Source organism: Myodes glareolus, chromosome 4, assembly GCF_982192425.1.
Source record: "Myodes glareolus chromosome 4, mMyoGla1.1, whole genome shotgun sequence".
In the NCBI taxonomy this organism is placed as follows: Eukaryota; Metazoa; Chordata; class Mammalia; order Rodentia; family Cricetidae; genus Myodes; species Myodes glareolus.
In genome coordinates, this window is record NC_142029.1 from 68,719,477 (window position 1) to 68,730,233 (window position 10,757).

The 10,757-nt window shown below is 38.9% G+C and overlaps 1 protein-coding gene across 3 annotated transcripts; it reads left to right on the plus strand.

The window, feature by feature from the left end:
- Nucleotides 1–596: 596 nt before the first annotated feature.
- Tmem225 (transmembrane protein 225) lies at nt 597–3,258 on the plus strand. 3 transcript variants are annotated; one of them, XM_048417474.3, is made up of 4 exons: nt 597–967; nt 1,526–1,672; nt 1,938–2,072; nt 2,792–3,258. In XM_048417474.3, exons 1-4 carry the CDS (start codon nt 787–789, stop codon nt 3,001–3,003), a joined length of 675 nt encoding a protein of 224 aa, XP_048273431.1. In that variant the 5' UTR covers nt 597–786; the 3' UTR covers nt 3,004–3,258. The 3 variants fall into 3 exon arrangements, with proteins under 3 accessions (XP_048273431.1, XP_048273432.1, XP_048273433.1); XM_048417475.3 differs by having other exon boundaries at nt 1,959–2,072; XM_048417476.3 differs by having other exon boundaries at nt 597–854.
- Nucleotides 3,259–10,757: the final 7,499 nt, after the last annotated feature.

A 10,757-nucleotide genomic window follows, 5' to 3' on the forward strand; every position in this document is an offset into this window, starting at 1 on the left:
TCTAAACCTAGTGTAAACCATGGCTTTCTCTTCAAGGACCCCTCGTGTATTTTCTCCGAAAGTTACAAAGGCAGTTCAATAAATGATCAATAAATGATTTTTATGCTTTATGGAAGAGAATGGACTGAAATGACCCAGTGTACAAGGACATTTTTTCTTTGTATTTCAGATGTTTACTCTCCCTAGAAACCTAATTAAATAGTCTTCTTTGAGAAACCACATTGAAGGCCTGAGTTTCTACAACACATCCAAAATTTCTGATGGGCATTCCTTTTTATGGTGTCAATTTAACTGAGCACTTATCCAGAAGACCTGAGGATTCTCCTCTTCACAGACTTCACCCAGTGCCAACTCACCCCAGTACACATCGTTCTCACTGCAATAGGAAACTTTTTCGGTTATGCCTGTCAAAGGTCTTTAGAGTCTGTTTCTGACATCTTTTTCTATCGTATAAGACCTTGCCACGTTATAGCTCTCTCAAAGAACTGCTGCATAGCTTTGTTGTTCCAATCTTTTATGACCCAAGGTCAAGGGTCAAACCAACAGACAGAGGATTCCACGGCAATTTGTTGCTCTGACAACAGTCTGCCCTTTATGTAAGAATGGTAAAGACAGGAAGTTATCTTTTCTGCTCTCCAGGTTACTTCAGCTTCTGCCTCTGCCGATATCTCTGGCAACACCTCTGCAGTCAGTGAACATTCAGACTCCGTCCTTCATCTTCTAACTCATCAAAGAAAAGACATGTGAAACATTGGTGGTAGTCTCCGGTACAAACTTTTATCCACAATGATCCATCTCCCAGACAAAAGTATCCAGAATGTCAACATGGTCTTCTCCTGTGGGGCCATACTCATGTTGGTAATGGGCATCATCATGGAAAACTGGGTGGAATTCATTCCCAAACTGAAAAAGGAAAAGACTGGCCACAGTCCATGGCTGGGTTGCTGTCCTGCTTCTTGGCCTGAAGGTCAGAACTGTACTATGAAAAGTGGTGGGTAGAGAGGAAATTCTCATGGTTCCTTGATTTTCATCATCTAATCAACTTACTCATTATTCCTGGAAGCAACCTTCTCAGGCAACAGTAAGCCCTTCACATATACAACATAATGAAAGAAAACTATAAAATTTCACCATTTAGATTTTGGGAGAAAATTTTAGGATATCACTGTCTTTTGATAAGCCTGAACTTTTGATAAGCCTGGGAAGTAGCAGGAAGGTAATCAGCACAGCTAGACATGAGGAGTATGACAAAAATGGCTGACCAAAAGGCAAATGGATTTTAGCATCCCTAGGAGAGGATGGGTGGAGTAAGGTACTTAAAAACCTATGACTTATAATTTAAAAAAGCTTTAAAAGACACTAAGTTTCTGCTAGATCTCTCAGTTGTCTCAAGTACACCGCCTCTTTATTTTCTTTCTTTCACATTCTGAGTTTTTAGATCCTCATGAAAGATTGACCTAGACAATTGTGGAAGCAAGTCTGGAAGAAATACATTCCTCTCAGTACAATCTCTTCTTCCCAACAGGTGGCCTGAAGATAATCAAAAGCATGATGATGATGAGTCTCAATATAGCCATCTATATTAACTTGATCTTAGGTCTTCAGTACACCTCTATGATTTCTCAAAATAAGTGGGCGCACCTCATTATTGGCTTCATCAATTTCTTCACAGGTAATTTCCTGGATTCACTGATATGAATGGAAATTGCAATGGACTTGGGGGTTCCCACCTGTAATCTTTAAATAGGTAGCCTTTCCAATTATTTGATTCAAGGGTATATATTGTTTCTGAATTGTATCTATCATTAACTATGATTATTCTATTGAAAAGCTATGCTGGAAGGGATAGTTTGGGACGTACGGTGAATGGGGGTGAAGACTTGACTAATAAGTTTAAAGAAACTTCTTGAGAAAAAATTCTTTCATTTGAACACTAGGTTGCCTTTTGTTCTATGCAGTCTCTATGTATTATCACAAGATAAAGAAAGGTCAAGATGTATACTTCGTTAGTTACAAAATCAAACGGATCACTTTCACTGTCTACTTAGCCATCGCACTATTTCTTACCTGTGGTGAGTATCCCCAGGGGCCTAGAAGAGAGATGGGAATCAGTCAATCCACACAGAGAGAAATATGAAGTAATGAAAATGAAAGATCAAGGAGAAGATCCCAAACCCCATGCTTTTAAAGGTGAAAAAATTCACCTGGACTACCCAAATACAGTTCTTAGAAGCTGAAAGCAGAAATTGGACAGGGTAGGCTATCCCTTTTTCCAAAAGTACCTCTCATCATCTTTTTAGTGCTTTTAGTACCTTCACAACTTTAAGGCAGAGACAAACCATGAAAGTCACCACCAAGAACAGTGGCTGAGGACAAGGTTATTTTGTTAGAGAAGACCAGGGAACCAAGAAAAACAGTGTGGTGCCAAAGCAGTTACAAGAGAGCCAGCATCAAAACTGATCCAAGAGGGGCCCACCAAGACAAGAGGTTCTCTTCTCCTTCTCCTGGGAAGTCTTTAAAATTTCATAAAAATTGAATCTCCCTAAAGAACCAATGTAGAAACATCTCTTCATTGAGAATGAACCCTTCTCAGGGAACTGAGACTCTCTGAAGTTACTGTGGATTATTTTACTCCCTCTGACTTACACATTCTTCTCCAGGATGACTCCAAATAGTAGCTGGAAAATATTCACTAGGCTCAATGGTCAGAGTCTTCTCAGGATTTGGAACAAAGTGGCCCCACACCTCTGCACAGTACACCAATCCTGCTTCCTTATTTCTCTGTCCCCAGGTATCTTCTGTTTCATACAATGCTCAAATAGATGTGCCTGCTTACTGAACAGAGAAGGTAGTGGCAGAAGACTGAGTGGAAGTTCAATCCAAGTTATTTCCCTTCCAGAGCGCACCATAATGCCTCGGAGCATTGTCCATGTGCACTCCTCCTTCTCAAAGGATGACAACAAGCCACATGTCCAAACACGTCGTGTAACCTGGGCTCTGTGACTTAACAACATGGACCTTTTGCCCATTGCTATGGAAGCAACTGTGTGTGTGTGTGTGTGTGTGTGTGTGTGTGTGTATACATGTGTACCCAATCATTGCATCTGTGTATGACATTATGAATATGTATGTATGAATACATTGAGGTCAATGAAAAGATTTAAAAAATGTCACTTTTTCAATCTTGACCTGATCAACAATTCCCTCTATATTTGTTATTAATACACTTTAAATAAACAATATTGGATGCACTGCTAACTCTATAACAGTATAGAATACTTCTTGTTTCTTGTTTCACTTGTAATATTTTAAACATATTGATGGAAAGACAAAACAATATTACAAACACTTTATGAAATTTAAACATTCTATTCTTTCTTATTACTTCCACTACTGGAAGATTTTTAATTCAAACTGATATTCATCTAGACAATTTTCTAATCTCATTTTTGTTTACCATAAGAAAACACTTTTCAGGATAGCTTGCTAGTGATTTTATGTCATGTTCTCATTTCTACTTCAAGGCCTCTGGATAAATGATGTATATCTAGCCTTCCAAGTGTTTACAGAAATTGTATAGGTGTAGGACACAGTGCCAAACAAAAGCTAGGACAGGACCAAAAGAAGTTTATCACCTCTGTGAAACAGGATCTAGTCTTCCTATAGCAATGTGGCAACATCATACAATAGGTCAATGATGGTAGCGTTGCCTGTTAAAGTAAACAGGTAAATGCAAAATGAACTTCCCTAAAGATGCTTCACCTGTATTAAAGGCAAGCTTTATCTGGGTAACAATAAGTTCACGTTAGGCTTATGAAGGTACAGAATGTTCTAAGATTAACAATTTGGGGCTGTTTGACACCCATTAATCATTATTAACATCAATGTTTGTATCAAGCTTAACATATTTGAAACTATAAGGCAAATCTCACACACCGAATTAGCAAGTTACTTATAAACCAAGTAGTTTCTAGACATACAATGAATAATTTGAATGGTATATCATATATATACATATGTATATGTATTTATGATACATATTTATGTGCATTTTTAAACAAAGTTCTTGAGAAATCTTGTGGAGAAAGCATTGGTGTGTTTGTCCTTGTGCTCCACAGTGGTACAGCTGTGGCATCAACCAATTAACTAGGCATCCTTTCCACCCCAGGCTCTGCTGTTACCCAACTAGTTCTTCCAGGGTTTCTCAAATAAATCTCAGGCCTTGTGTTTTATATCCTCTCTGGGCCTTTGGAAAGTGGGCTATCAACAGTATGTAGGACAGTGGGTTTCTATAGGCATGTGTGAAACAAGTTGCTTCCATCTCTGAGCACCACTCACGGTTTGCCATCTTCTACTGTTTATTTTACCTAATTTGACGCAATGTTCTCTGACTGTATTGTTTTGTTTTCAGTGCCTGTTCTTTGATGTCGTTTTGTGATTGATCATCTACTACTTAAGATGATCAATTTACGAAGCTTGAACGAGGGATATCTTCACCTTCAAGTCCACACAGTTGCTCTTTGAGGTCATTTCCCAGTCTTGCTATCTAGAAAGTGGTTTTCCAGCAGCAGTTTTCATTTCTTTTATTATTTAACATCATAATTGTTTTAGGTATCAACTAGGCCTTTTAAGCAAAGGCTAGACATCACACCTATCTTTGGGTGCTGGAGCTACATCATTGGAAAACAACCAAGGGTAGCAAACAGTTGCTAGCCTGGTGAGAATAGGGTGAAATCAGTTGGTACAATTTTACTTTCAGGGCTATGGAAGCCCACACAGGCAAAAAGAAAATTTGAAGTTAACAAGATCGTGGCTGACACAATAGGAAAGATAATAGGCAACTACATGTGAATAAAAATTACTCAACCTGTCTGTCAAGCTTTAGTATTAGTATGAAGAAAGAAGAAATGAATGTGACTTCTAAAGCAGTTGTCCCATCTGTATTGTAGAGAATGCTGTTTGTGCATAGGTAAATAATTTGAACGTTTATTATTTGGGCACAGAAACATTGCAAAGGAAAGCAATATTCAAATATTGTTTGTAATGAAACCTTTATTTCAATAGCTAGGACCCTTTGGGTTTTCTGATTACCTAAAATTCTGAGTATCTCTCTTTCTAACACTTTTAAAGATTCCTAGAAAAAAATGGGAAACTATATCATGTTATTGTGAATTCCTCATTTGTCCTATAATTTCTCCTTGTTGTAATTCCACTTGCTTTTCCATGGTCAAGTTGTTGGAGTCTAAAGATTACAAGAAAATTTAAACATAGGCAAGGAAACACAATGAAAATGCATGATTTCGCCTCAGAAATTTTAGAGATCAAAACTGAGGAAATGTCTTCTTAAATGAGACAACATTACAGTATGCCAAGGTTAGAAGATGGTCTTTCTGATAGAGCTTATCATAGTGCCTACAAAGGCCAAGCCTTGTGGAAAACAAGCCAGCACACCTTGATAAAGTAAAGTCTCTAGGTACAAAGCTAGACAGCACCGCAAACATGGTCTAGAGGACCACTGAAAAGCTAATGATCATAAAGGATGATATTAATGGGATAGCCAGTATAACTCGTGACCTCACCCATGTCCCCAGAGCTGACCTTCTCTGCTGGCTCTGTCTTCTACAATGGGAGAACAAAGATTTAACCCTTGGAAATTTTTAGCAGAAGAACCAAAAGACTTGGAAGTACCTTATCCAGTGGGGGCTTATGAAGCTCAGAAGGGAAGCTCATTTTAAAATCTTTTTATCCTCTCTGTGCAGTCAGTCTGTGGAGTTCACTAAGGTCATAGGAATGTGGGAGCGCATACTTGTACAGCCACTTTGGAAGTCAGTTATGGCAATTTCCAGGAAATTTGGTATCAGTCTACCCCAAGACACAGTGATACCACTCCTAGGCATACACCAAAAGGATGCTCAATCATACCATAAGGATACTTGCTCAGCAATGTTTATAGCAGCATTATTCATAATAACTAGAACCTGGGAACAACCTAGATGCCCCTCAATTGAAGAATGAATAAAGGAAATGTGGTCCATTTATACAATAGAGTGTTACTCAGCTATAAAAATCAATGACATGAAATTTGCTAGCAAATGGATGGAATTAGAAAAAAAACATCCTGAGTGAGGTAACCCAGATTCATAAAGACAAATACAGAATATACTCACTCGTAAGTGAATATTAGATGTAAAGAAAAGGATAACCAGACCACAATCTAAAGATCCAGGGAAGCTAGGTAACAAGTAGGACCCTAAGAGGGACACATAGATCGCCCAAGGAAGGGGAATTAGATGAGATCTCCTGGGTAAACTGGGGACAAGGGTAGTAAAGAGGAGGAGATGGGAGATGAGAACATGAGGGAACAGGATGGTAGAAGAGGGAGATGGACAGAGTAGGAGAGCAATGAAAGAGATATCTTGATAGAGGGAGCCACTATAAGGTTAGGGAGAAACCCAGTGCTAGGAAAATTCCCAAGAATCCACAGCAATTACTCCAGCTGAGAAAACTAACAATAGTGTCCTGACCTGGCCATCCCCTGTAATCAGACTGGCAAATACCCCAACTATTATCATAGAGCCTTCATCCAGCAAATGACAGAACCAGAAGTAGAAATAAGCAACCAAGCACCAAAGCTCCAGGAATCCAATCAAAGAGGGGGAGGAGGAAATATATGAGCAATGGGGGTCAAGGTCATGATGGAGAAATCTACAGAGACAGCTGAACCAATCTCATAGAAATTCAGGAACTCTATACCAACAGCTATGGAACCTCTCCATGGGACCAAACTAAGCCCTTTATATGTGGAAGACAGTGGTGAAGCTTGGACTATCTGTGAGTCATCTGGAAGTAGGACCAGAATATATCCCTTGTGCATGAGATAACTTCTTAGAGGTCATTCCCTATGATGGGTTGCCATGCTCAGACTTAACGTATGGCTGAGTTGGGGGGGGGGGGTCCTGCCCCAAGTTAATGTGCCAGACTTTGTTGACTTCCCATGGGAGCCTTTACCCACTGAGAGGAGTGGAGGTGGGGAGGCAGGAGAAGGGATGGTAGAGAACTGTGGATGAAATGTAAGATGAAATTTAAAAATTAGATTAAAATTTAAAAAATAAAGAATAAAAATCTATCTATTTATCTTACACAAAATATGAAGAGGTAACTATATACCCCACATTCATAACCACTCCACTGGATTGAAAAAACTGACCAATGAAATAGAAAAACACAAAACTAAGAGATTTTCTGAAAACTGAATAGAATTAGAGATACTTATGTAAACTATAGTAACTACCGAAGGGAATGTACCACACTACCATTCATACATGGGATATAAAAAAGTCAACCTTATAGAAGTTGAGTCTAGAAAGGTCAAATATGAGTCTGGAAAGGTCAAATACCAGAGGCCAAATATGGAGGTAACACAACATGAAGTAGTTGATCAATGGATACCAAGCTAAAATTAGATAAGAGAATTACTAGGGTACTAATGTACAGTAAATGATCTATGTTGACTGAGTTTCTGTACTGCCTGGTTTCTGTCCTCCCACCAGGTCCCACAGCCATTTAGCCCCAAAGAAGTCACACAGAGGTCTATATTTTATAAACTGAATGGCCCATTAGTTCAGGCTTCCTATTAACTCTTATTACTTACATTATCCCATTATTCTAGTATATGTTAGCCACATGGCTTGGTACCTTTTTTAATGGGGCAGGTCACATCTTTTTTCTTTGGTGTCTGGACAGGACTGCAGAGGAATGGGCTTCCTCCTTCCCAGAATTCTTCTGTCTCATTGATTAGCCTCTACTTCCTGTCTGTTTGTCCTGCCTATACTTCTTGCCTGACTACTGGCCAATCAAAGTTTATTTACAACATAATTGACAGAATACAGAATTGTCCCTCACCAGATCTATGAAAAGCTTTAATATGCTGTGGAGTTCAAAAACCTGAAAGAGACACCATATCAAAACCCTCCATCTAGCCAGATCCTTCACATTTTTCTCTAAGGTCTGGCCCAATGCATCTACCTTACTTTCTCTTTTACATGATATCCCCAAGTCTCTAGATCCAGCCCACACCCAATATCCAGCGCTCCAGCCTAGTCTGGCCACCCATGCCTGCATCACAACCCAAGGTGCCCTTCCATTGCACATCCAACCTCTCCACCCAACCAGGTTTGGACCAGGATGCACACCCTGCACCCCAGTTTAGTTCTTTCTGTCCACCTAACTTCATTCCAGTGTCTAAGACCAGCCAACCAAATATCCTTCCTTCTGTCACAACCTGTTCTGTCCATACCAGACATGGAACTAATGAAGTCCAGATGTCCAGATCTCATCGCAAAACACAAACAGTATTAACATTCAAGGGAGTATCTCCCCTCCAAAATATACAAGTCTTGTAGAAATTTTTGTCAATTAGAAATACATAGATGAGGCCAGGGCACTAGATTCGAAATCGTGGCACAATACTTAGTGCTTTGGAAGGCCTCTTTAGGCTTTTCTTTTTTCTTTCTTTATTTTTTTCTTTTTTGTTTAACCTTCGGTTTAAGGGCATTGGAAACTTGAGGGAAGCAGTAGCTGTTAGACTCCAGGCCAGATTGGTAAATGATACAACTGTACCTTCCACGGCCTCGAGGAAGGGCTGTCTGGTGAAAGCTTGATGACTTTGTAGGAAGTTTGAGAAGCTCTAAAAGGAATTCAGTGTAAGAGTCAGAGAGATTCCTGGCCAGTAAGGGGCACTGATCCTGTAGGAGAAGATCCATCAGAGGGCAAGGTCCCTGGCCAACAAGGAAACCTGACCCTGTACCAGAAGATCCATTGGAGAACATTTGAAGGAAGAGATGGGCAGGCGCCAAGGCAAGAACTCCCTCAACAATCTGAAAAACAACATGAAAAGACCAGATGTAAGACCAGATCCCAGCGGTCTTACAACAAAAGGACTTGAACACCCTATTCCAGAAGAAGTGGAAAAACAGTGACATTGTGAAAGCAATAGAGTCCCGTAAACAGGATATGAATAACTCGCTTAAAGAAATGGAAGAGCAGTATAACAAAAAGATTGAAGAAATGAACAAATCCGTAAGTAACAACCTGGGAAACCAAGAAAAAACAATCAAACAGGTAATGGAAACAGTTCAAGAACTGAAAACTGAAATGGAGGCAATGAAGAAAACACAAACTGAGGGCCGACTGAATATGGAAAATCTAGGTAAACGAACAGAGACTACAGAAACAAGCATAACCAATAGAATACAAGAGATAGAAGAACAAATCTCAGATTCTGAAGACACATTAGAGAAAATAAACGCTCTAATCAAAGAAAACAGCAAATCCAACAAATTCTCATCACAAAACAATCAGGAAATCTGGGACATGATAAAAAAAAAAAACAAATCTAAGAATAATAGGGGTAGAAGAAGGAAAATTGTAGATCAAAGGCCCAGAAAATATATTCAACAAAATTATAGAAGAAAACTTTCCCAACCTAAAGAGCAATATTCCTATGAAGGTTCAAGAAGCATACAGAACATCAAATAGACTGGAACAAAAAAAAACACCCCCTTGCCATATAATAATCAAAACACAAAACATTCAGATTAAAGAAAGAATATTAAGAGCTGCAAAGGAAAAAGGTCAAGTAACTTATAAAGGTAAACCTATCAGACTTACACCGGACTTCTCTATTGAAACCATGAAAGCCAGAAGGTCCTGGATAGAGGTACTACAGAAACTAAGAGACCATGGATGCAAGCCCAGGCTACTATACCCAGCAAAGCTATTGTTCACTATCAGTGGAGAAAACAAAATATTCCAATATAAAAACAAATTTAAACAATATGTAGCCACAAATCCAGCCTTACAGAAAGTAACAGAAGGAAAATCACAACCCAAGGAACCTAACATTGCAAACACTGCCTACAGGAACTCAGACATCTAGCAACCCTTCACAAGCACAACTCAAAGAAGGAAAACACACAAACCCTACTACCCAAAAGAATAATAATAATAATAAATATAATTATAATAATAATAATAACCGGAGTCAACAACCACTGCTCATTAATATCACTTAATATCAATGAATTCAATTCACCTATAAAAAGGCTCAGACTAAGAGATTGGATACGAAAACAGGATCCAACATTCTGCTGTTTACAAGAAACATAACCTCAACCACAAAGACAGACATCTACTCAGAGTAAAGGGTTGGGAAAAGGGTTTCCAAGGAAACAGACCTAAGAAACAAGCGGGTTTAGGAAACAGACGTAAGAAACAAGCGGGTGTGGCCATTCTAATTTCTAACAAAATTGACTTCAAACTAAAATCAATCAGAAGAGATGGAGATGGATATTTTTTACTCATAACAGGAACAATTCATCAGGAGGAAGTCTCAATCCTGAATATCTATGCCCCTAATATACAGCCACCCACTTATATAAAATAAACACTTCTAGAACTCAAAGCAGTCATCAAACCACACACACTAATAGTAGGAGACTTCAACACACCTCTCTCACCAATGGACAGGTCTATCAGACAGAAACCTAACAGAGAAATAAGAGAATTATTGGAAGTATTGAATCCAATACAGACATCTATAAAACATTCCACCCAAATAGGAAAGAATATGCCTTCTTCTCTGCAGCTAATGGAACCTTCTCAAAAATTGATCACATACTCAGTAACAAAGCACACTTCCACAGATACAAAAAAAATTAGTAACCACCTGTGTCTTGTCAGATCACCATGGATTAAAG

Coding starts and splice junctions, on each gene's coding strand:
- Tmem225 (XM_048417474.3), top strand. CDS start 787: ATGATCCATCTCCCAGACAAAAGTATCCAGAATGTCAACATGGTCTTC. Junction 968..1,525: donor TCCTGCTTCTTGGCCTGAAG/GTCAGAACTGTA, acceptor TCTTCCCAACAG/GTGGCCTGAAGATAATCAAA. Junction 2,073..2,791: donor CGCACTATTTCTTACCTGTG/GTGAGTATCCCC, acceptor CTCTGTCCCCAG/GTATCTTCTGTTTCATACAA.